At 43.2% G+C, this 27,132-nt stretch overlaps 1 protein-coding gene across 3 annotated transcripts in view; it reads right to left on the bottom strand.

The window, feature by feature from the left end:
* Il20ra (interleukin 20 receptor subunit alpha) overlaps positions 1 to 27,132 on the bottom strand; it is a 69,547-nt gene that overhangs the window by 5,178 nt on the left and 37,237 nt on the right. For all 3 annotated transcript variants that reach the window (XM_039112779.2, XM_063262578.1, NM_001107521.1), the window contains 4 exons: positions 13,389 to 13,524; positions 5,974 to 6,152; positions 4,591 to 4,766; positions 3,312 to 3,453 (listed from right to left, as the gene is read on the bottom strand). In XM_039112779.2, coding sequence (XP_038968707.1) covers positions 3,312 to 3,453; positions 4,591 to 4,766; positions 5,974 to 6,152; positions 13,389 to 13,524 — 633 coding nt within the window. The remainder of the gene's footprint in view (positions 1 to 3,311; positions 3,454 to 4,590; positions 4,767 to 5,973; positions 6,153 to 13,388; positions 13,525 to 27,132) is intronic.

Below are 27,132 nucleotides of genomic sequence, written 5' to 3'. Positions count from 1 at the left end.
ACAAGATATACTCAAGGAAGCATTAGTGGCACACTCCTTCTGGGGTAACCAACAACCATCTAATTGGACCCAGCATTGGCTCAGTAGGGGTATTCATGCCTGGTATTGTAAAACTAGCCAACTATAGCTGGTGAGGTCATGGACCCTTGAGAAGAACCTACTATCACCACTTTCCTGAGCCAATAGACTTTCTTATTATACTACAAATGCATACCTGTATTCTTATACCCAAAGACAAGTGTAGCTCCCACCCCTCACTGATCAAATATGTTTGTTTTTGCAGTAGAAACCATTACGGAAATCCACGACTAGACACAATGCATAACTGAGTGTTGAGTGCCCAACCCAGCAGATCCATATAACTACCTGATCATTATATCTAAGACTCGGGGAACATGTTGGAAGTGGGGTAAGATAATTTTAAGAACCAGAGGACCAGTCTGTCTCCTGTGAAATAGTGTCTTCTATATATGACAGGGAAGCTACACCCATGGAATCTCAAAGCTGTGGTCGCCTGAACAAGACCAGTTGACATGGCAACGCAGGTGAGGAAATGTCCATCCAATGTGGGTGGGGAAATGTCACAAGTCCCCATCCATAAAAATTACAAGTAATGACTCCTGAGAGAGGGCCATTCAGTCTTCTCCAGGTAGCTTCTCCAGGCGCACGAAAGAGAGAGAGAGAGAGAGAGAGAGAGAGAGAGAGAGAGAGAGACAGAGAGACAGAGAGACAGAGAGACAGAGAGAGACACAGAGAGAGAGACAGAGAGAGACAGAGAGAGACAGGGAGAAAAAGAGACATAGAGACACAGAGACAGACAGAGAGAATAATTTAAAAAGATAATGTCATTAATTTGAGGAGTTCTGCTTGTGGGCTTATGGTGAGTGAAAAGTCTGCCCAATAATGAAAAGGCTTAGTAAAGAGTTTTAAGAAGAACATCCTGGCCCATCACTGACCAGACCACAGAACGGATACAGGCTCGCTCCGCCATCTGACATACTCGTGAAGCTTGTGTGAGCTACCTGGAGGTTGGGCTGGTTAACTTTATACGTCAGCTTGTGTGGGCCAGAGGCATTTGACTAAACACTATTCTAAATGTTTCTTTAGAGATACAGTTTTTAGGCGGATTAACATTTTAATGAGTAGATTCTGAGCAAAGGAAATTGCTCTATAGTGTGGATGAGCTTCGTCTACTCACTGACAGTCTTAAGAAAAAGAAGCCGATAAGCCTGAGGAAGAGGGGGTTCTGTTGCCATATGGTCTTCGCGGATGAACGACTTGCTAGCTGTCTCTAGGGTTCCCAGCCTGGCGCCTACGCTTAAAAGTTTGCTCATCTGGTTTACACAGTGATCAGAGCTGACTTTAAAATCTTTGGATCTGGTTTTCAGGAGAGTTGTAAGAACTGAAGAAAAAAGAAGAGTGAAAAAGAAAGGAAGAAAGGAAAAAAGAAAGGACGAAAGGAAGGAAGGAAGGAAGGAAGAAAGAAAAATACAAACTTAATACAAACTGCGATCCCTTCCCAACATTCTTTATACACCAATAAAGTCAGCCAGCGTGACAGCAGAATATTCTAATCCACGTGGATGTTGGATGCTCTCGCTGTCTGACAGAGATAAAATCGTGTAGCATCTATCCCACTAACTACCGGCTGTGGACGGGAAACAGATGTGTTACGATAGTGGCTGTGAATGTGGGCATTCCCTGAAGACCCTTCTACCCTATCACTAGCTCCCAGAGAGAGTGCTTGTCTGCCTACACAGTAATGTGCCACAGCCTTGGCTGTGACGCACATGCTGGGATGGCGCCTTAGCTCGGGCTCCAGGGTAGCCCCCGCTCTTGCCAGTAGACAGGACTTCCCCTGAGTAAGACGTTGGTGACAACAAAGGCTGGTGTTTAGTGTGGTGTGTGGTAGCACCTTTGCTACAGTAAACCAATACGTTTCATTTTCACGGTGAGGGTTGAGAAACTGCAAGGAGCAGAGATATTTTTCAAGTAGTGTCCTAGAAGGTTTCTCGGGCGAGTGAGCAGGTAGGGCATTGTGGGAAATGTCAACACCGGAAATGGTGTACTTTTATCTGTCCCTTCACTGCGCTGGCGAGGAAATGCACTTTATCTTCTTTCTGGGAAGACTGTTGACTGAGCTACATAGGAAAGTCACTCCTACCATTTGGCGCTGATCAAGCTATTAGGAAACACAGCACCGATTCGAGACCCAAAGCTGATCAATCCAGTCTGCTTATGTCCCTTTCCTGCTTGCTTGGCATTTGAGTTTTATTTGTATTAACGGTAGGGAATGGCTTCTTTTCAAAGAGATGATATGATAAAGTGACTCAAAAGTAAAGCTTTTTACTGTTCAATTGTTTCCAACACGCCTTTCCTTTTCCTAGGGACCGTTTCAACTTGAAAGAAAAGAGGACAGCAGCATGGGTTGGGGGTGGGGCTGGTGCGGGGGTGGGGAGGGTGCGGGGAGGGGGTGGAGCTGGAGTAGGGCTGGGGTGGGATTGAGGCAGGGGCTGTGGGTTCTTAGCTGGAGATGAGGAAAGAACCAGAACCTGAAGCAAAGGATTGTGAGCATTTGTTAGAAGGGAGAATCGAAAATAGTAACAGATGAAGACCATTTTGATAATGCGTTGGACTTGAGGGTCGACCTATCTTCCACTTTCAGGGTTTAAGTTGAAGTTCTTACTGTAGAGCAGAAATATTAAACAAACACAATGCTCATGACTCCAGGTCTCTTAAAAGAAGCATCTGAAACTACAGTTCTGAGGTAGTGCTGTTTAGAAAACACAGGGAGACAGAGAAGAGCAGTGGTAAGAGAGAGACTGTGATGCTCGCAGACCGGCCCGTGGCTAGCAAGGGATGTCTGAAGGCTACTTGAGGTGCTGTGGTTTGTATCAAAGCGGCAGCCTTGAAAGTGTTCCCGGGACAGTGCTTCACTTCCTGCCTCAGAGCTCTTGGGTACTCTGCTGTGGTTACAGTGACTATGGCTGGAAAGAAGAAAGAGGATGTGTATGAAAGTTCTTCGTTGTAGTTCCCAAGGTAGAAAGCTATGTTAACTAGCAAGGATGGTGGCCATGAACCCCTGGACCTTGCAGACAGTTTCCAGATGGTGTGACACCCCTTGTCAGTACTGACTAAGCTCAAAGGCACAGTCCCAGATAGTCCAATGCGCTGGGACAAGTAGATGGGTTTGTCATAGCTTGAATCTGATTTTGATTGACAGAACTTTGTTAAGGCTTGATCTAAACTTACTTCTTTTTCTGTCTTATCAGCTTTCTTTCTTCAGATTGCTGAAACTTCTTGCAGCTTACCTTCCAAAGTGCTGATGCATTGCTTCCAAGGCAGAGGGAGGCGAGTGGGCCCTGGGACAAGGGATTCCACACGGACACAGTACAGAGTGCTGGGTTCCAGCCAGCTGAGCACCAGTGTGCTGTTGGTGATACACTGGGACCACTGGACAGAGAAGCACAGAGGTTAGAGCCAGAGGATGTCCCCAGGACAGCTACACAGAAAAGCGAGAGGCTGAGATATTGCTCCATCCTTCATATCACCATAAGCCTTTACTCTTTTCATCACAGTTTCAAAATATATTTCTAGCTGAGCAGAACACAGTAAGAAATGGACCAAGTTCAGGAACAGTTCTAAATAATAACTCAGGGTAAAGTTCTTACTTAGCTTTGTCCTGTGTTCCTCTTGCTCAAATATATACACATACATATACATATACATATATATCATATATACATATACATATATATCATATATACATATACACATATACACACATACACATACATATACATATGTCATATATACACATACACACATATATATATACATCATATATACATATATATACACATATACACACCTACACATACATACACATACATAAACATATAATATATATCATATACATATACACATATACACACATACATGTACATATATACATATATATCATATATACATATACACATATACACATACACATATATATACATATACATCATACATACATACATATACAAACACATACACATACATATACATATACATCATATATACATATAAACATATACACACATTTGCATACACATACACATACATATACATACACATATACATATACATCATATATACATATAAACATATACACCATACACATATATATAACATCACATATACATATACACATATACACCATACACATATATATATAACATCATATATACATATACACATGTACACGTATACACACATACACATACATATATTTACACATATACATTATTATTAAATATATATGTATTTAGTACATATATATATGTACTACATATATATATTACATATATAATTTTAAATTCCTGGAAAGTGACTGATGAATGATGTACAAGCAAAGAAACTTCATCCAGTGAGATGTCCAATAGTAACATTATGAACTGTCGACAGAGCGCTTTCCCGATATCTCGATTGAAGAGTGTAGTTGCCACATTCTCACAAGGAGAACCACAGCACCAGGACCACCTGTGCCCCTGGAACTACAGAAAGGAAGCTCAGAGGACAGACCCCCTCCCAGGCCAGGCTCACCGTTCTTCCTGACTTAGTGTCATACACAGACACGTTGTACTTCAGGTTGGGGTATACTTGTTGCATAGAAACAGGGCTGTCTTGTGGATTCCTTTTCCACTTCTCTGGTGCTGTCAGGGCAATAGAGATGGACTTCTCGCCAGTCGTCAGGGCAACCTCTGGTGGGCTGACTTGTGCTTAGAGGACAAGAGGGTATTAACATCTTCAGGTGGGAGCCCCTCCTCCCCTGAGGTAAAGCTATGTTACAATCCTAGTGGGATCAGAGACCTAAAAACCACCCTTTTATGGGAGATCCTTTTACCATAAAAAGCCCGGCGGCTTGGCAGGCCACATGATCTCTCTTGCAAGGACTCAGCTTGTGGTGTGAAAGCGACCATTGGCAGCAGTGTAAGTAAGTGAACAGGGTTGGGGTTCTGGAAAGCTTTATATACAGACACTGAAACTTACAAACATTTTCTAGATAATCTGTATGTAGTGCAGTTTATCTTTTAAAATGTATTTTTATATTTGCATGGGTGGTTTGCCTGCCTGTATGTCTGTGCAAGAGATTGCATGCATTGTAAGTGGAGGTCCAAAGAGGGTATTGGATCCCGTGAAACTGGATTTCAATGTGGTTGTAAGCCACGTGGGTGCTGGCAACCAAATTCAAGTCCTGTGCAAGAGCAACATACTCTCCAGAAGGGCCGAGCCATCTCTCCAGCCCTTGACATTGAAATTTAAGTCCGCATCATTTTCACATGTCAAAAAATATTGTTTGGATTAAAAAAAGACTATTTTAAAAATATAAATACCATTCTCAGCTCATGGCCTGTAGATAAAGGGGCTGAATCTGACCCAAGGACATAGGTCACCAGCCTCTGACCTGGCAGAACACTGAAAAAGGCACCACCTCCTGGGGCCTCTGCAGCCCTTAGATATTTCATTATGGTGGCCCTGCTGGCATCCTTCATGGTTGGGTTGGCCACGTATCAGGGTACGGAAAATTATAAAAGCAAATAACAGGAAGATTCTTGTCTTAATTCTGAGTTACACCTAGAAACAACAGCAGAATACCAAGTTTAATGAAAAAGAGACTTGGTTGTATAATCAGGACAGCATACAGTCTTCTGGACACACATCCCCAATTCACTAGTCTACAGTGTTTTTAAATACAAGGTCTCCATCGAATGATGAAACAAAATAAAAATCTCGTATTGTTGGCATCTGTCTGTAATTATGAATCTGAGAGAGATCTTAAAGGTTCCTGTGGGTTTCAGCTATATGAAGTAGCAGGTCTAGTTACTGAACCGGACAAGAATCCTTCCTTTGGGCAGAGTTGCCCGTGAGGCCAGACTATCACTTCGGTAATCCAGCTCAGTAGTGCTGGACAGTGGCATTACTCACTTTCCAAGAAAGGATAGAAGCGTTCTGTCTCGGCCCATTCAGAGCACCTGGTCTCCCAAATGGCCTTCACCTTAGCATAGAACTGACGCTCATAGTCCGAGGTCTCAACAGAAAGATCACAGTAGGTCCTGCTGATACTTGTGCATTTAGAGGCACTCAGCCATTTCCTCTGCCCATATCTGTTGAGAAAGAAACTATGAATTAGTAATGAAGCCCTTTACATGCTTCACAATTAAAAAAAAGTCATTATATAAAATTGAATGGAAAACTTTCTCTCCAGCAAAACACAGACGCCTGTCACTCTGATATAATCGAATCCACTTTTGCTGTTGGCGTGAGTCAGGGTTTCTATAAACACCTTGCTTTTATGTGGATTACAATATGGATAGTGCATCCTGAAAGCATGTTACTGTTTCATACTTCATCTACAGTAAAATGTTTACACACTGTGTGATCAGTATCTAGTAATTAAGCTTTCGGTCCATTATATACATATATGAGGCTAGTTTGATGGATGCATTAAGGGAAAGTTGATCATTTTTTTATTGGAAGAAAAATTACTTTGACCTCATAAAATTTAAAACTTTGTCAAGTATTAAGAGTCTGGGGGAAATTTACTAGGATGTAGACAGTAAGGGTGTGCCATAATCATGTTGCTACTGGACTGCTACATTGTTCACATTGATTTTTTTGTTGTTGTTAAAATACAACATCCCAAAGAAAATGGGGAGGGGAAAACATTTTCAGCATTTCTCAGGTAAAAGATATCTTGGCATACAACCTTCAGGCAAGTGATAAGTCATTATATAAGTAATGACTTATTTATATAATAAGGGGGAGATAGGGTTGTCCTGGAGGCTACTGAAGAAATTGAAGCAGGTCTATTGGGGAACAAGATGAAAGGCGTGGTTGAGAAGGTTGACCAGTTGTCTGCAGAGAAAGTAGTGTGTTGATAGCAATCTAGAGAGCAGTTTAGTGTGTACTGCTGTGGTCCAGGTGGAAGAGTGCTATGTACAAGGATGATGGTAGTGAAATGAATGAGGACACAATAGAAACAAGAACCAGGTAACTGGGTGCACGGAAGAGATCACACAGGTAGAGATAACCAAATATCTCTTTCTACTTAGGGCAAGGGCATAGAATATGATAATATTTACCAAGATAAAGATCACCAAAGAAGAGTGGGCTTGGGAGACTGGGATTGAGAAGGATAGGAGGAGGTAAAACTAATACATTCAGCAGTGTTGGGCTGACTTTGAGATATGTAAGAGTTCTCCAAACGCAGGACCTTAACGTTCAAGAGAGAGGTAGGAGTGAGAGGTAGAGATTTTGGAGCCAATACACAAATTGCTCATAGAAGGTTTAGTCAAGAATACCCAGAGCAAAGCCTGGTTTAAACTTCAGGCACATCAAGGTGGGCACAAAATGGATTTGAGAATAACAGCAAAAGGGCAAGTGGAGAAGCATCTGTCACAAAAGCCATGGGAAGACTAAGTCTTGACAAGGAGGATGTGGCAACATTATTGAGTATCACCAAAGTTGTTGAAGTATGTGGTAACAGAGGTCCGAAGCAAATCTCTTTCATTTCATAAGTGCCTCATCTGTCAAACACCCTACAAGTACAGTCAGATCTTAATCAACTTCTTGCAGATTATCAACACTGCCTGGGGACTTTCTGATCAACGATCAAAAGAAGAATGAACCTGTGTTTACATCTATAGCTAAATTTTTGATTCAGTTCAGGGAACAAACTATCTAGGACGGAGAAACTGGCTTTACCAGATAACACCTAAGCTACTCTGTGTGTTGTGCATTTGGTTATTTACCAGTCCATGCCATTCTGTTTCTTTCCATAAAAGACAATATTTATGTTACTCAAAAATAACTTTTCAACTTTATTTTATTGTTCTATTTTTGGTCTTTTGAGGTAGGTTGGTTTTGTGTGTGTGTGTGTGTGTGTGTGTGTGTGTGTGTGTGTGTGTGTGTGTGTGTGTGTAGAGGGTGTCTTACATGGTCCAGATAGCCTTGAACTCACTATGTAGGTGACAGTGATTTTGAACTTCTGATCCTCCTGCTTTGGGCTCATGGTTGGTTTCTTGACCTGCCAACAGGTCTTGACTTGAAGTTGGGAAAGTAGTGTCACTGTTTCCTTTATCCTCCTTGTCTTAAACTGCCTCACTCTGCCAAGGGTAGGGCACCTTCTTACTATGCAATGCTGACCAAGGAGAAAATTCCTGTTACTGATATTTGATTAGAAGAGCTGACAAATGTTCCAGTAACGATCATCTCCATTCGACAAATCCCGTGCAGGTCTCACTGGTCTCTGGCTCTTTGGAGTAAGCATGGCAAATGTCTAAAAGTGCCTGTGATGAGCCGAGGCTGGCACTGCAGGCTTATGCTTCCCACCTCACTGACCTGCAGAGCAGCCCCCAGGAAGTGGGCTTCGTCTCTTTTTGTCCCGTTTTCTTACAGAGCAGGAAACTGAAACTCAGAAAGATTAAGGGGTCCCAGGTTTACAGAAGTAGCAGGAGGTTTCTCTGAAATTGGAATCACTTTCCCCAGTGCCAGGGCTGGTGTTTTGAGTATTATGCCATTTTCTACATGAAATCATCTTGTGGGTATAATTGAAGCTTTAAAAATTTTGTTCTGGAAACAAATATTGCTAATAATGTACAAAAGCATGTAACCTGCTCAAGGTTACCCAGTTAGGTTCACAGCCTGGCCATGATCCCAGGCCTGCCTGACTTCATGCAGCACCCTGTCTTTTATTCCTGTTCACCGTGTACAAACCCGGGCACGCCAGAACTCCTACGGGGCGAGTGTCTCTCTAAGCAGTCATCTAAAAGTTGCACAATATAACTTTTTTTTTTGTTCCTATTCAACAACGATGACTCTGGTTATTTTAAAGCTTGTTCTGAAGTGCTGAAAACTGAAAGAACAAAGCAAAGCTCTTTGCCCCACCTAATGGAAGGAAACGTGAGGACATGCTGGGGAGCCCGTTCTCTCTGCATAGCTCAAGTCTTTCCTTAAACGCCAGCTCCCGAGACCATCCTTGGAAATGAGAACAGGGTTCCAGATGATGGTGACCAGGAGTTGTCCCTGAAGTTATCACCGGTATTTAGTGGTTAGAATTCATTTTTCAAGGGCAAAAATGGTCATCCTATTTTACAAATGTGGTGCAAGTTTTTAAAGTTCAAACTAGCGAACATTTCAGGAAGTATAAGCAAGGGAGAAATAAATTACCCTTCAGTTCATCAACCTGATGTATTTGCTGTAAATGAAGCTGGGCATTTTATCCTACTCATAGACAGAAGGATAATCAGGCAGCAACATGGACAGAAATCAGGTGACCTGATGCAGTCCAGACGGGATGAACATGCTTCTAATAAAGCAGTGATTCTTCGTCGGTTTGAATCCTATTAAGAAGTCACGTGGTAAAATTAAATGAATGGATAAAGTTTAGGTGTCCCATTACTGTGAGACGTCATTAGTTCCTTATGAACTTTTAAGTGAAGAAAATAGTTTTGAAAACCACCTAAAAGTTAGTTATTAAAATAATGATGCCCAGTCGACCCTCTGTATCCACGGGTTCCACCTCTGTGGATTCAACCAACTGTGGATGAAAAACATTGGAGAAAGAATCGCATCTTTACTGGACATCTACAGTATGGCTGCCCTTCGTTGGTATTTACCTTGGTAGCATGTATTATAATAACCCAGGGATGCGTTAAGCATTATAGGAGGGGATATGCAGAGTATAGGCAAAGGCCATGCCATCCTACAGAAAGGTCTCAGGCATCTGTGGAGGGTCTAGAATCTATTCCTCATGGCTGCCAGGAAAACAAGGAAGCTTTCCAGTCGCTATTCAAGCTACAGAAATTCTACATAGAACCCTGTCTTTCAGTTCATGCCTATAATCTGATCTCTTGGGTAGTAGATAAGAGAATGAAGAGTTCAAAGCCACCCTCAGCTATACTGAAAGTCAAGAGGCTAGCCTGGGCTATCGCTGGAAAACAAGAGCAAGCAAGCAAACAGAAAAGATGGTTGTTTATCCACTTACATGACAACTGTGCACACCATACTCTAGGAAGTCTTCTCTTCTTTCCATGGGAAAGCCGCCTTCCCTATCACTGTCAGTAATGACGGGGAGGTGCTATCCTAATTTCTCACCAGTGCTTTGAATTGCCTGTTGGCTGAATATTAGGCAAACCTCATCTGCCATCGACTAAGATCTGCAGGAGAGCTCCCGAGTAAAACCAACAGGAGGAGCACCCACCTGAGCCCAAAAAACCCCGAGAACTGTGAAAAGGAATAAAATAATATTTTAAAAGCCTAAGGTATAGGCGTGGGAGTCTAACGAGGCTTTTCTGTGTGGAATTTTGAACCTCTGCTCTGTCAAATAGCTTTTTAAAATAACGTCTAGTATTCTTTTTTTTTTTTTATTAACTTGAGTATTTCTTATATACATTTCGAGTGTTATTCCCTTTCCCGGTATCCGGGCAAACATCCCCCTCCTCCCTCCCCTTCCTTATGGGTGTTCCCCTCCCGACCCTCCCCCCATTGCCGCCCTCCCCCCACCAGTCTAGTTCACTGGGGGTTCAGTCTTAGCAGGACCCAGGGCTTCTCCTTCCACTGGTGCTCTTACTAGGATATTCATTGCTACCTATGAGGTCAGAGTCCAGGGTCAGTCCATGTATAGTCTTTAGGTAGTGGCTTAGTCCCTGGAAGCTCTGGTTGCTTAGCATTGTTGTACATATGGGGTCTCGAGCCCCTTCAAGCTCTTCCAGTTCTTTCTCTGATTCCTTCAACGGGGGTCCTATTCTCAGTTCAGTGGTTTGCTGCTGGCATTCGCCTCTGTATTTGCTGTATTCTGGCTGTGTCTCTCAGGAGCGATCTACATCCGGCTCCTGTCGGTCTGCACTTCTTTGCTTCATCCATTTTGTCTAATTGGGTGGCTGTATATGTATGGGCCACATGTGGGGCAGGCTCTGAATGGGTGTTCCTTCAGTCTCTGTTTTAATCTTTGCCTCTCTCTTCCCTGCCAAGGGTATTCTTGTTCCCCTTTTAAAGAAGGAGTGAAGCATTCACATTTTGATCATCCGTCTTGAGTTTCATTTGTTCTAGGGATCTAGGGTAATTCAAGCATTTGGGCTAATAGCCACTTATCAATGAGTGCATACCATGTATGTCTTTCTGTGATTGGGTTAGCTCACTCAGGATGATGTTTTCCAGTTCCAACCATTTGCCTACGAATTTCATAAAGTCGTTGTTTTTGATAGCTGAGTAATATTCCATTGTGTAGATGTACCACATTTTCTGTATCCATTCCTCTGTTGAAGGGCATCTGGGTTCTTTCCAGCTTCTGGCTATTATAAATAAGGCTGCAATGAACATAGTGGAGCACGTGTCTTTTTTATATGTTGGGGCATCTTTTGGGTATATGCCCAAGAGAGGTATAGCTGGATCCTCAGGCAGTTCAATGTCCAATTTTCTGAGGATCCTCCAGACTGATTTCCAGAATGGTTGTACCAGTTTGCAATCCCACCAACAATGGAGGAGTGTTCCTCTTTCTCCACATCCTCGCCAGCATCTGTTGTCCCCTGAGTTTTTGATCATAGCCATTCTCACTGGTGTGAGGTGAAATCTCAGGGTTGTTTTGATTTGCATTTCCCTTATGACTAAAGATGTTGAACATTTCTTTAGGTGTTTCTCAGCCATTTGGCATTCCTCAGCTGTGAATTCTTTGTTTAGCTCTGAACCCCATTTTTTAATAGGGTTATTTGTTTCCCTGCGGTCTAACTTCTTGAGTTCTTTGTATATTTTGGATATAAGGCCTCTATCTGTTGTAGGATTGGTAAAGATCTTTTCCCAATCTGTTGGTTGCCGTTTTGTCCTAACCACAGTGTCCTTTGCCTTACAGAAGCTTTGCAGTTTTATGAGATCCCATTTGTCGATTCTTGATCTTAGAGCGTAAGCCATTGGTGTTTTGTTTAGGAATTTTTTTCCAGTGCCCATGTGTTCCAGATGCTTCCCTAGTTTTTCTTCTATTAGTTTGAGTGTGTCTGGTTTGATGTGGAGGTCCTTGATCCACGTCTAGTATTCTTTCTGCTGGAGCGCTTCCCTGCCGTTGGCTTGTAGGCTCCTGGGGGCTGATGTGGTTCCTGTCATTCCTGGACCTAGCCTCTGACACTTCATGCTTCCTGAATTTCTCTCGGGCTAGATCTCTCCCTGCACTGTGTCCGGGCCTCCATAATGAATGTCACCCACTTCAGCTCCCTTCCTGTGACCAAACTGCAGCGCCTTGGGGCAGTTTCATCAGTTTCTGCTGGTGGAGACACTCACTAGCCCTCCTCAGAGTGTTAGACTAGTACTTTGAACACTTTAACACTTGCTAGAGTGGGGTTATTTTCACCCAGAGCTCAGGCAGTACAGATGTGGGGCTAATGAGATGGCTCAGTGGTTAGGCACTCTTGCTTTTCTGCCACCTCCCACACCAGGTGGCATACAATTGCCTATAATGCCAGCACCAGAGGACCTAACACCCTTTCTGGCCTTGCAGGACACCAGCACACATGTGGCATACACTCGCACATACAAAAACACACACACAGAGAAAAAAGAAATCTTAAATACAAGGCAGTTCTTAAAGGAAAGAGCTACTGGTTTGATTAGACGTCTGCGATGGTTTCACTTCTGGATCTGTGGAATTGCAAGCTTCGCAGTTGGTGGCCTGGGTCGAGTCCTTTTCTTTCGGTCTCTGGAGATGGGCACTATCTGTTTTCCATTCTTTCTGTCAAGGGTCATGAAGGTCGTGAAAAGAGTCTATTTGCTGCCATGTTTTGTGGGAGCAGACCACTGTACAGAAACTGCAATTTCAGCGGAGAGCGACGCTTCCTGTAAGCTTAGAGATCTCCCAGTCAGCGGATGGACTGCCTTGGCTGTGTACCCGGAGGCTGCTGCTTTAACCAGCTTCTTCTCTCCATTCGTCTCATTAGTGACTCGCTCGTATTGGTGCTTGTGCGCTTGTGTTTGCACACACGCACAAACTACAGTGCACACGTGGATGTAAGAACACAGCTTACTGGAGTCGATCCTTTCCTTTCAACACGCGGGTCCCGGGAAAGGAACTCGGGTCTTTAGGCTTGGTTGACGAGTGCGGAAACCTGCTGAACTCCATTGCTGTCCCATTTTCTCAGCTTTTGCAGGTTTGCCCTAACGCTCAATGCTCTAGCTTCCACGAAACAAACACTTCGCGATTTACCATCCTATCAAGGAGACAGGAAATGTCTGACCTCTTTTTCAAAGGGTATTTAGCGTCTTAGAAAGTTTATCTCTGCACAATTGACAGGCGTCTGAATCTGTGTTTATAAACTAGCTGCAAAAAAAAAAAAAAAAAAAAAAGCGAAGCAACTTACATGAAATATTGTACAGTGTATGTGACTTCGACTCCGTGTAGACCCTCTGGACGGCTCCAGTGCAGGACGTTCTTCATGTTGATAGACAAGAAGGTGATATTTGTAGGCTTAGGCAGACCACAGAAGGCGTAAGGAACTAGAAAAAGAGTGGAGAGGATTTGCTGTTTTAATGGAAGGAAGAACTTAATTCTTAAAGTAAGTTGGCTGATCTCTAAAGATGGCCCTAACGCCTCAGACTGCGTATTTCTTCTCAGACGGAACCTGAGTGTAGCTTGTAGCAAACGCGACTCTGGAATTAAGGCATAGGTGACCTTGAAGTTTCCAGTTTTGTGCCTTTAAGCTCAAGAGTATCATGTAAAACTGCAGCCTGACTGAGGGAGGGACTGCACTGAGATGTCATCTGGAAAGGCTCTATTGTTTCAAGGTCCCAACTGAGTCTAGGCTTCCAAAGGAAATAATCGCGAGCAGGGCAGCATCGCCCACTCTAGACTGAAGCTGCATGAACCACCTCAAATGAAACCAGCCAGACCAGGCAGCTGTGTCTTAGGCCACCCCGGGAGCCGAGATTAACATCATGAGCGTTTGGGTTGGGGGCAGTTTGTTACGCACCAGCAAAAATCCAAACAACCCGTGTTCTAGAGTTAGATATGAACCCATGAGTGGACAGCGGACAGGGGAGGCTCTTTACACAGCCAGTCTCCACTTCCCACAATGCCTCAGTTTGTGCTCTGTGCACTGAAGCCCTTGTGGGTGCGAAAGCACAATGTGTGGTCCTACCCCTGCTGCCAATCCGCAGGCCTTCTCTGAAGTGGGATGATAACCCCAGTGTAGAGACTGCGGGCGTCTTTGTAAGATCAAACCGAAGCAGGTACGAAAATTCTGTGAGTCTCCTGCTCGCACTATCCAGATTTTAAAGTTAAGGGAGAAGCCTGGAAAAGTCTTCCTTATGGTGGTACACCTGAAGTATTATTTAAGCACGAATCGTTTAAAAAAAAATACACAACTGTGGTGTTAAAGATGAGAAATAAAATTTCTGAGAGATATTATTGAAAGGCTGGAGTTTCGGAGGTTGGATCTTTAGATTAGAGTCACTAAAATATATAATAAAGCTACAGACAAAAAACCAGCTGGTGCAAGGTAATTATTATTATTATTATTATTATTATTATTATTATTATTGCTGTTGTTATTTTTGTTGTTGTTGTGTGTATACATGGATGCAAGTGCCCAGAACCAAGGAGGTCAGAAAAAGCACTGAATCCCTTGGGGTTGCACCTCTAATATGAACCATGCTCTGTGGGTGCCGGGAACCAAAACTGGTCATTTGCAAGAGCAGCAAGCACCCTTAACCACCTGGCCATCTTCCCAGCCCCAAGATTTTATTTTTAAACACTAGAATGTTCACACAATTGTTCTCTAAGCAAAACTCTCTTAGAGAATCTATAGGTACAAATCCTCTGAAAGAACTAATCAAAAGTCGAGATGCTACCCAAAAAAATCGGAAGGGTACATTTTCCTGGAATACGATGGCCTTTACTGAGTTAGAGGCTCTTACTGCCAAGCCTGAGATCAATTCCTGGGACACATAAGGTGGAGGGAGAGACCCAACTGCTGGAGCTTGTCCTCTGGGCTTGTGTGCCCTGTATGTACCCTTACCCCTTAAAATGAATAAAATGTAATATGTATGAAATAGGCTGATACTTTTTTTGAGTGCATGGTAGGGTAGGGGAAGGAGTCCTGAGCTTTAACTATGCTATGCGTGTCCCATATCATTGAGAGGGCGATCCATGAATTAAAATAAGCGAGAAAGGTTAGTGTTTGCATGTAGGAGTCAAAGCATTAACTTAAAACCGGGGAGATCACAACATACTGTCTGCACTCCGCCATGTTTTGTGAACTTATCCTTTCGTAAGTATACACATTCTCGTCTGGGAACCTGGGAAACGTGAGATTTGGATTGTTTGCAAATGAAGGTTAGGAAATAAAGTTTAGCTCAGTCCCTGACGTGGGGTCGACTCTCAGCAAAGTCCCGTGATACCTGTGGGAATTCGCTGGGACGAACGTCAAGAAAAGGGATTAGTTTAATGCTTGGGGTAATCCCGGGCTCAGATTAGTGTCATGTGATGAATTACACTAGCACAAGGCAAAGAAGAAAAGGAGAAAAAGTTATTTGTTCTAGAATTAAACTGTGCAATACAACGCTGACTCAAGGCAAAATAAGCTCTTTAACAGCTGGGTGGCTGAGTGCGGGTATTTGTGTGTGCGCATGCGCAGTGTCTGTCACGCCTCCTGTTTTGCACCTCGATCGCTCTTGTTAAATACCTCGGTATTAGTTTTAAGGAGAAAGCTAAACACCCACAGAGAAGCACTGTCAGCTTAACTGATCTGTGCGCACAGCCTAGTGTGGTGATGATGTCTGTGGTGGGAGCTAACCGATCTCTGTGCACAGCCTAGTGTGGTGATGTCTGTAGTGGGAGCGTCTCAGGAGGACCGGCTTGCCCTCACAACATAGATAAGGTACACCGAGCAGTTAGTGCGGGGTTTAACATCATCCCGTGGACTAGGAAGTTCTAAAATTGAGTCTGATCTTTGAAGAGGGGACACGGAATGTGGAGAGGCAATAGCGTTGATGGAAATACGTCCCACTGCTTCAAGAAAGAGGGACTGTTTTCATAAAATGAAACCTGTAGGATCCTCTTACGTCTAAGCCGCTGCTGTCCCACGCTTTCCAATCACCCGAGCATGCGCAGAGTGGGAGGTATCTCATGAGAAATAAAACCAAAATGCCCTGTATGCTGTGATATCAAGGATGAAAGAGATCGACTAAACATGGCTTCTAGATGTAACTGATAAGGGGAGATTCTGATGGGTAGCAACGTGATTTGGAGATGCAGATCTCAAGTCACCTTAGATTTTAGCTCATCGTGTACATACATGAGTGTTGTCTTCTGTAACAACTTGTCTCTACTTGTCTTTTGTAAGAAACTTTTTGCACTAGAAAGATTGGCTTAGTCATTGAAAGTAAACCTGGTGGTTGCTACAAGGAAGCAAAGCGTTTTACTCTTCTGAAATGAACTATACTCTGGAATACACGATCAATCATTATGTTCGCTAATCAACAGACCCCCTCTCCCTGAATGTGTGTGTGCTCCTATGTGCATGTGGTATAGGCTGTGTGTGTCCACAGGTACACTTGATCCTGTGTGAATATATGGCAGTCAGAAATTCACATGGGTGCTCTTTGCTGCTCTCATCATCATCATCGTCGTCGTCGTCATCATCATCACCAGCATCACCAGCATCACCATCACCACCACCACCACCACCACCATCATCATCATCATCACTAATTGAGGGAAAAAACCCTACTCTGAACTGGATCTCATTGTTTGGGCTAGACTGTGGCCAGTGAGCCCCTCAGCTCCACTTGTCTCTGCCTGTGCCTTCTTTTTTTTTTTTTTTTTTTTTCTATTCTTTTTTTTCGGAGCTGGGGACAGAACCCAGGGCCTTGCACTCTACCACTGAGCTAAATCCCCAACCCCTGCCTGTGCCTTCTTTTTTTATTATTATTATTTTTTTATTAACTTGAGTATTTCTTATATACATTTCAAGTGTTATTCCCTTTCCCGGTTTCCGGGCAAACATCCCCCTCCCCCCTCCCCTTCCTTATGGGTGTCCCCCTCCCAACCCTCCCCCCATTGCCGCCCTCCCCCCATAGTCTAGTTCACTGGGGGTTCAGTCTTAGCAGGACCCAGGGCTTCCCCTTCCACTGGTGCTCTTACTAGGATATTCATTGCTACCTATGGGGTCAGAGTCCAGGGTCAGTCCATGTATAGTATTTAGGTAGTGGCTTAGTCCCTGGAAGCTCTGGTTGCTTGACATTGTTGTACTTTTGGGGTCTCGAGCCCCTTCAAGCTCTTCCAGTTCTTTCTCTGATTCCTTCAACGGGGGACCTATTCTCATTTCAGTGGTTTGCTGCTCTGCCTGTGCCTTCTTAATGCTTGCCGTTATAGCTGTGTGATGCCATGCTTGGATTTTTACATGGACGGTGGTGATTTATTTTCTTATTTATTTTTTTTCCAAGACAGAGATTCTCTGTGTAGCCCTGGCTGTCCTGGACTCTCTTTGTAGACCAGGATGGCTCAGACTTCCAGAGATCCACCTGCCTCTGCTCCCCGAGTGCTGGGATTAAAGGTGTGCGCCACCACATCTAGCAAGCATTCCTGTTTTGCAGCAAGCACTTTATCTACTGATCCATCTCTGCAGCCTCTTAATAGCCTCTTAATAGATTAATCTTTTGTCATTATTTAGGTGGACTTTCACAAATGCTGGGCTAATTATAGAAAGGTTATCAAATGCTGGTGATGATGGGTTAAACAAAGAGAATGAATAATATGGTAAATTACATTAAAACAAACGATTCCCTTGTGCCATGGCATGTGTGTAGAGGTCAGTGGACAACTTTTCCAGAGTTCTTTGAAGACAGTACATGCTTTGGTTGTACAACATGAAGAAATAAATCTGGAACTAACTGGGTAATGTCCTCTCTGCTGGCTAGCATTTACAGTATCAGGAGTTGCCAATAGGCTATGGGTAGGGGGTGCACAAAAAGACACCAATGGTCTTACCCATTGCTGGACCTGGCACGCTACAATACCAGCCTGACAGATCAGATGTGTTCACAGGGTGCTGGTGGCATGACTGTTAAGGGGGTTAAAACAACAACCCCTCTTGCTGGTTGAATTTAAGGTCTGTTCCATGGGATGGAATTTAAGCCCTGTACTGCAAGCCTATGAGAAGCACATGGCTAAGACCGTAGGACAGGGACCCACTTTTGCTATTTTACTAACCGGTCATGTTGTCAAACCACCTTCTGAATACTTATATCTTTAGATCAATGCTGACTTCAACCTGGTCAGAGAAACTTCTTTTTTTTTTTGCTCTGGCAGTGGTTAGTGTAGGGAGACTCATCCCTGGCCCAAGAGCTAGAATTACGTGGCTATGAGTACTCTGTCCTAAGTAGGATATCAGTTTGAACCCCAGCACCACCCCAAAGCTCAGGGAACTTTGCAGAAGAGGAAGTGGAAAGAATACAAGAACTAGAGCTAGAAGGATGACTGAAACACGTGATCGTCCAGATACAATGTAACGTCTGTACTCCTGAACTCATAGCAGCCCTGGCAACCTGCACAGGACAGCCCAAGATCCATCAGTCCAAAGGCCAGCGTGGATGAAGGGCTCATCAGGTCCCATCCCTTGCCAAGGAGGAGTTTTTGACAGCTGATGGCTGCTGAGGGAGGGACAGTGGATTTTCTTTGGGAGTGTGGCCCATCGCCATGTTGCTCCAGTGGATAGCCACAACCATGTGCATCTGGGCATCACTAATTGAACTGAATATGTTATACAAGGAAAAAGAAGACATTAAGAGTAAGGAAAGGGAGCTGGAGAGATGGCTCAGCTGTTAAAAGCACTGACTGCTCTTCCAGAGGTTCTGAGTTCAAATCCCAGCAACCACATGGTGGCTCACAACCATCTGTAATGAGATCTGATGCCCTCTTCTGGTGTGTCTGAAGACAGCTACAGTGTACTCATATATAATAAATAAATAAATCTTTTAAAAAAAGAGTAAGGAAAGGGTCTGGGAAGAGTTGGAGGGGTGGGTAGTATATAAGTTTAAAATACATTGTATATATGTATGAAATTCACACAATGTAATTCATAGCATACACTATTATTATATCATCATCACCATCACCATCATCATCATCACCATCATCATCATCATTATAGTGTGTGTGTCATGTGTGCATGTGACTATGGACATGCATGTACCTTGGTTTATGTGTGGAGGTCAGAGGATCATTGCAGGAATTGGTTTCCTTTCACTGTGTAGGTGTCAGGGTTCAAACTGTCAGGTTGTGTGGCCAATGCTTCACCCACTAAGCCTCCTCATTGTTTCTAAATATCCTTACCATGGCATTCCACTGTTTGAAAAGAAAACGTACATTGTATATACTGTGCATCTTGCATATGCCTGCCCTGCACATATAAATTTCAGCAAATCATATGCATCTCCATGATTATGGTAGCCAGCCCCTGAGGCATGCTCACACATCGACTTCCTCCTCACTCAGAAGCTACCACTCACAGCATACCTGGGATGGTCTGTGTAACCAACACACATGACAGAAACTAAAACTCCAGGATCAGGTTATAAGATACTCTGCTTTTTCCTTCCTTCCTTCCTTCCTTCCTTCCTTCCTTCCTTCCTTCCTTCCTCCCTCCCTCCCTCCCTTCCTTCCTTCCTTCCTTCCTTCTTTCCTTTCTTGGATCATCTCTTTTGGACAAACTGGGCAAATTCCTAGCAGACCCAAGGTCAATGCAGTAACTTGGCCAGCTAACCATTGATGAAGACCTGAATGATATCCCCTGCCCAGAACACTGAAACAGATCCTCTGGCCCAGGGCTAGTTTTCTGATGAGGACAGCCATGCGGGTTTCTTGAGGAGATACTTATAAGACACTTTTAGCTACAACTACTGTGAGAAGCTTCTATGACCTCCTGGTCCTCAGTCACTCTGTGAGATAATGGGCAGTTCTTTTAGATTCTCAATTTGATGTAATCTTTACATAGCAATAGAGAACAAACTTAACAAAATAATATAAAACTGAAAGAATATAGGATACTAATCGCTAAAAGAAGGAAAGCAAACAGCACATTCAGTTATAAGTGAGTATATGTGTGAAGCTTTGCTAACCTTGAAAGGTTTTTATTATTACTTCTACTTATCTTCATGAAGAAACTTAAGTACCAAATGAAACTAGATGGTGCAGGCCTTTAATCCCAGCCCTCTGGAGGGAGAGGCAAACAGGGCTCTGAGTTCAAGGTCAACCTGTTCTACAGATGAGTTCTAGAATAGTCAGGATTACAAAGAGAAATCTTGAAAAACCAAACACACATACACACACACACACACACACACACACACACACACACACACACACACACGGAGAGACCAGAAACTTCTCATTATTTTAATAATAGGAGTCATAGAAAGGTTCTTTTTAAAAAATAAGATAGTCAGTTGGTTAAGACTGTAAATACTCTGATGAGGTTTCAGAGTTTCTCTTTAGTAGAAACACATTTTAAAGTAGACATAACTGTCTAGCTCACTATTTTTCAAAGGAACACTGCACTCTCCAGTCCTGCAGGGTTGTCACTGGGACTGATATTATTGGCTTTATTTACTTATTTATCCTTTGCTTAGGCAGAAAATATATCAGTGTTGGATCATTTCCTTGTCAATGAATCAAAGTATTATCCAGGGGTGGCCCCATTATGAGCTAAGTAGGCCACATCTTGTCTCTCCATCTCTCCAGGAAACTGAATCTATTCCTTGCTGTGACACGGCCTGCTGGTTTCCAAACCGTTTTGATCAGAGCGCATTAAGCCATGCTAATCATCTTCTCTCAAGCACAGAACATTTTGTTTCTCTGCTCACAGGCTGTTTATTTCTAGAGGTGGACGCTGACCAGCGGTTGCAGATTGGGTAGTAATTTGGCCGTCTGTAACTGTCACACCTTTTGTTAATTATAGAATTTTAATGATTTGTCTTTGGTCAGTGACAACAGATGGCTCTAACTACAGTGACGTTTGAGCCTGCTGCAAAGGGTTATGAGTATCCTCACAGCTGGTGGCTCTCTTGCTCCGGGTCTCATTTCAGTAGATAAGGGTTCCTTACAGACAACTGAGAATGATGTTACGAGACTCTGCTTTAATAGCAGATATTGTACGAACACAAAACTCATCTTGCACCAAACTGTACAAAACATGCAAATTGTAAAGACCTTCGTACCTTATGGTATCTAGTTGATGGCAAGCAAGTGTGCATTAGAAATAGTTGCTAAGATTTAGAATCCTTACTGTGCCTGCATTATTCTATGTGTTTTACACAACCAACTCGGTTTCCACAGAAGCCTTATGGTAGATACCATTATCACCATAATTATACAGATAAGGCACATAGAGAAGTTAATTGCACAAGTTCATGCAGCCAATGTGAAGAGAAACACACTTGAAAATGCGTGTTACATTTATGGACTCACTCAGCTACCAGCCTTGCAAAGCAGTTATGCAAAAAGAAGTCAGAGCTTATGGGAAAGCATGAATAGTCTATGGAATTGCTGTATAAAATAATTTTAGTGTTACAATGATTTGATACTGACTGGGTCACACATTAATAAAAAAATCCAACCGCACTATTTATGTAGTAGGAGGTTCTTCATTATCTCGTCATAATACTGACTTTCTTTTTTTAATTAGATATATTTCTTTACTTACATTTCAAATGTTATTCCCTTTCCCAGTTTCCTGTCCATAAGCCCCCAATCCCCTCTCCCTCCCCCCATATGGGTGTTTCCCCTATCCATCCCCCTTACCACCCCCCCCCACATTTCCCTGCACTGGGGGTCCAACCTTGGCAGGACCAAGGGCTTCCCCTTCCACTGGTGCCCAACAAGGCTATTCTCTGCTACATACACAGTTGGAGCCCTGGGTCAGTCCATGTATAGTCTTTAGGTAGTGGTTTAGTCCCTGGAAGCTCTGGTTGGTTGGCACTGTTGTTCGAATGGGGTTGCAAGTCCCCTTCAGCTCTTTCAATTTCCTTCCACATCTGACCCTGAAGAATGCACATAGGAGCTGGACTCGAGAAACACACTCCCCAGTGAGGCAACGGCAAAGGTAAGGACTCCTAGAATATCACGCTTGAGGTTATTCTAAATCTCTTTTAAATCAATGACCTATTCATTTGAGACCATGGTAAATCTATGTACTTCTATAAATTCCACTTTCATTGTCTTTCATACAGAACGCAGTATAATCACTACCGTCTGCATGAACAAAAGGATACTGTCTCCTTGCATTTTATTTATTCCTTTGACTTATTTTGGGCACTATAGCTTGAATTGTGTCCCTCCCCTCCCTAGATACATTAACACCCTAACACTCAATATCTCTGGGTGTGATCCCATTTGGACATAGGTGTATTGCAGCAACTCCATTAAGATGAGATCATGCTGGAGCAAGATGGACTTCAACATACCGGATGTCGGTATAAAAGACTGACATGTGAAGAGAGGGCAACACAGAGAGGGAACCGTGTGACCTGGTGACCAAGGCTAGGATGATGCGTCTGCATTCAAGTCCAAAATTCCCCAGGACATCCAGAAGTTAAGGGGAGGTGGACACAAATTATTCTGGAGGCTTCCAGCAGGAGTTCAGGCCGGACAACAACATTTTAACTTCTGGCTTCTAAACCACCAAGGAATAAAATCTCTCGTTTCAAACCAGGAGCTAATGCCAGGGCCTTACTCTGTGGCTATCTAATGGTGGCTTATCAGATGGGTGTCTGCTCTCATACAGCCTCTGGCCAGTGGGAATAAGGGTAGATAAGGATAGCATTAAAAAGTTAGTTAGTTAGTTAGTTAGTTAGTTAGTTAAACAAACTGGTACATTCTTATACAATAACAATCAGACTAAAACAAGGTATGTGTTGTAACTGTGAGTCACAGAACATGCTTGGAAAGAGATTTAAGAAGAAAGCTGGGCTTAAAAGAGCAGCATTCTGTGCAGAGTCTCTGGGGTGGGAAAAGCCATCAAAAAGGAAGGGTCAAAAGATAGATGTTGTTGGAAATATGACGAAAGGGGCCTGTCCAAGACTATATTGGAAGATGTTCAATCCTTCTAATCTCTGAAACCCTGGGAAGGCATCTGGATGGCACTTGAAGCCCAATGAGAAAGTGGTCCAATCTTCAGCAAGAGATATTTATAAGTCTATTTATGTCCAAGAGGGTGACCTGACTCTGGAGTGAGGTTTGAATACAGGTTTGAAGGGGCTGGATAGAATAGAAGTGAGGCCAGTGAGATTATCCCAGCATCAGCCCAGGGAGCAGGCAGGGTTTCCACTGTGATGCAGGCTTGAGGGTGGCAATGGACAGACACATCAAGAGGAGCTAGACCAGAGAGCACTGCGGGATGAACAGGTAAAGACATATCAAGGGACCGCTGTCCCTTTGCTTGGTTCAATGATTCAAAAATAATTAAAAACAGGAGTAACACGCTTTTAAAAAGATAAGAAAAACACTTGAAAAAGGAAAACAGGAAAAAGGGAGATAGCTCACTCAGTAAGGTGCTCACCATGCAAGCACAAGGATCCGGGTTCAATCCCCAGAAGGCATGTCAAATCCAAGTGTTGGGTTCTTTATATCTGGGCTTGTGGCTAGGCAGCCTGACTTGACCAGTGAGCCCAAGTCTCAGGAAGAAATCCTATCTCCATAAACAAGGTAGACAGCTTCATAAACAAGGAATAACACTTGGTCTCCATGTGTATGTATACACATTTGTACACACACACACACACACACACAGAGAACACACACACACACCTACATAATCTTTGCAAAAGAAAAGCTTTTTGATAATTAATAATTCTCTTGTGATTAAAAACAACAAAATTTTAGGGAAAATTTCAAGTCTGGAAACTTGAAAGCTCCCCCTGAATAAATGCTCCAATTGCAATGAGTTATTTTTGCAACCGCATACTGCTAAGATAATCTAATCAAAGTAAAAGTAAAAATAAGTCACATCTACATCATTAACGGGAGCCACTCACCAATTCAAACAGTGCTATTAGGAAAAAACAGCACTGTTTCCATAGAGTCTGGCCTGAAAGCACAATTCTGAGTCTCTGATCCACAGATGCCACGCCCTTAATTCTAAACTTGCTGAATCAGAATGCAGGGTTACAGATCTGGAGGGTACATAGATCCTTTGTGGCCAGTCCTGGTCCCTTTTCGTTGCTGTTTTCCCAAATGCACCAAGTTCACCGGCCACACCTAATCATCTTACATGGCAGAAATTAGTCTGGTCTTTTATGCCCTTCGATGTTACTGCTTTCTGTCTGCTATGTCTTTTGGAATTAAAGCACTACCATTACCGTTCTGGTGCATCATTTACTGAGTATCAGTTTGTGTTGTATTTTTTAGCAATATTCTTATGGTATGGGGTTCTATACCTCACTGTGGTTTTCATGCTACTGAACGTTCGTGACAGCAGACATGCATCTGGGTGGAAATTGGTCTCTAGAAGGAATAAGGAACTCTTCAGACCCATGGAACATGCTGGAATGATGAGCTCCCTTCTGGTTTTTGTGACTGTTGTAGGGGCTAGATGCTTTTGGGTTTTAGAAAGCATTAAAAAGATCTCCATCTCAAAAAAGTTGTAAGGGATTGGCAGGGAAGTGTTTGTCAACTTAATGGACTTGAAAATTAAAAACTGTTTGCCTATACTGGTGAGTTAAGTCATTTGTATTTATGGACCTCCCGGTGCCTATTTTCCTTCTCTTATACTTTGGTGCCAAATGTGCTCCCATTCACATGCTAAACTTGAATGCTCAATGTTATACTTGAAAGTGGGGCTTTGGGGAAGTGGTTAGGTTATACAGGCTAAGCTGCATGGATTCTGTTGGTGTCCCTTCTTTGTAAAGACCCCAGAGACATCCCTTTTACCTCTCACCGTGGGAAGATGCTAAGAAAATGGGGGACTCTGCATTAGGAACTGAGTGGTCACCAGATCCGCTGGTATCTTAATCTTGGAATTTCTAGCCCCAGTCTCAAGGGCTATGGGAAGTTAACTTCTGCTGTTTAAAAGTCTCCTGTCTGTGGCGTCTTTTATAGCACCCTGAACAGAGAGAAGGAGACAAGGAGCTCAGCTTAACCCACAAAACAGCTCTGAAAAGAGTCCTGGCTGCACTTGGGTCCTTCCAGAAAAGAACGTAAAAAGGAGACTTGTGACCCTAAGACAATCTTACTAGTTGACTGACAGACTGGTACTGTGGTAATTGGGGTAGGCGAGGCTACAGTCATCCACAGCTGTGCCTGGGTTTGTCAGGCGGGTTTTTATAAAATGCAGCTGTTACATTGTTTCTAAGAGGTGTCTGGGTTGGGGTTTTCTAGGTATGGCAGATTATGTGGTATTTCCCTCATGGTCTCAAAGCTAATACCAAAAACATTACTTATGTTTCAGTTTAGGGCCTGGAGAGATGGCTCAGCAGATAGGAGCATTTGGGGCTCTTACAGAGGACCAGAGTTCAGTTTCTATCACCTATACCAGGGCAGCTCAGAACTGCATGCAATTCCAGGTCTAGGAGATCTGATGTCCTTATCTGGGTGCAACCTGCAGCAGTGCATATGTGTGTGCGTGCGTGCATGTGTGTGTGTGTATGTGTGTGTGTGTGTGTTTGTGTGTGCATGTGTGTGTAGTAAATACATAATAAATATTTTTAAATATTGCAGTTTTAATTTTATACCTGAGAATAAATGGTATTTTCATTTTGCTATGCTGTAAAAAGTAAAATAGTATAGATTCATGCCTGCTGCACTCTCACGAGATGCATTTCTCCAAGAGAATGCATAAAGAGCCGGGGTGAGGAGATTCTGCGATCCCTCATACTTTTCTCCTTTGAAGTTGCAGCATTCTTCCATTCCTATTAAGGATATCATGTTCAACAAGCAGTAGGAAACAGGCTGAGGGGCCAAATGCAGCCACTTCTGGGGACTGTGTGAGACCAAGCTGCTTATGCCTATGACTAACTAGAAAAATCTCAACATGGAGGACATCCTGCCCTGCCTGCCAAGGGAAAAAAAAATGTTCCTAGATGCCCAAGCCCACTTTGTTCCTCTAAACTGGTACCATAAAGAATCAAAGGGCTCTGAGTTATTTAACAGAGTGGGACATCAGATCTTAAAGTCTTTGAGTCACCATAGGACAAATGCATGCCTTGTTGGGAGCCAACCTACGCAGGGGCCTATCATGCTGACAGAATCATGGCGTTGGTGCAGACCCCATACTCACTTGAACATCTCAATAATGGTGAAACAGCTTGGGCCACCAAATCTTTGTACTTGGATCTATAGCTTGAAATCGCCTGGGTGTGCTTCCGTGGCAGATGCTCGGCAGCTGTTTGATTATTATCGTTTTTAATGAAGGAAGAACGGCCCATGGTAAGTGACTGGTACAAACTACAAACTCATTTCTCAATGGGGAAACACCTTAATAGGCTTGTAAGGGTAAACACAGCACAACATGAAACTCACCTCTCAGCCCTGAGCCAGTTTGCTTCTCGGTAGGAAACAAAGTTAAAGGCACTGAGTACAAAAAGCACCAGAGGGTGATTCGCCCATTTCAGGAAGTAAAAGACATAATAACCCCATCTTAATCTCCAAAGAAACAAAACATGTCTGACCTGCTTTCGAGTGAGTTATCTGAAACACTGGTGTGATTTCAGGGTGCTGGAAACAAGGAGGGTTTCTGTTACAAATTGTAAACCATTTACCTTGAAATATGTTAACAGCTTTCTCTTCTTCTCCCTTCTAATTGCATACTAAGTATCCATGAAGACTAAGTCCCAACTTTATGGCTCAATGCTTACCCCGGGAAGAAATTGACACATTACATTACTGCATGTTTTCCTGTTGATATCAGTTCCTTTGAACTTGATTTTCTTCTAGCCATCCCTGCTGTCGTTCCTCTGAGTCTTCTCTGTTTTATTTGTGTGTGCCTCAGTTTCTCTGACTTGTCCATTCTACAGGGCACTGCCACTTACCATGTCCCATTGGCTGCCGATAATTCTTTTCACATGGGCAGGTCAGAGAGGTTCTAGATAGTAACTGGAGCCTCCGCCCATTTT

This window comes from Rattus norvegicus, chromosome 1 (assembly GCF_036323735.1).
Source record: "Rattus norvegicus strain BN/NHsdMcwi chromosome 1, GRCr8, whole genome shotgun sequence".
NCBI classification, from domain to species: Eukaryota; Metazoa; Chordata; class Mammalia; order Rodentia; family Muridae; genus Rattus; species Rattus norvegicus.
Note: the sequence above shows the minus strand (reverse complement) of the source record. Positions and strands in the feature narration are given on the sequence as shown.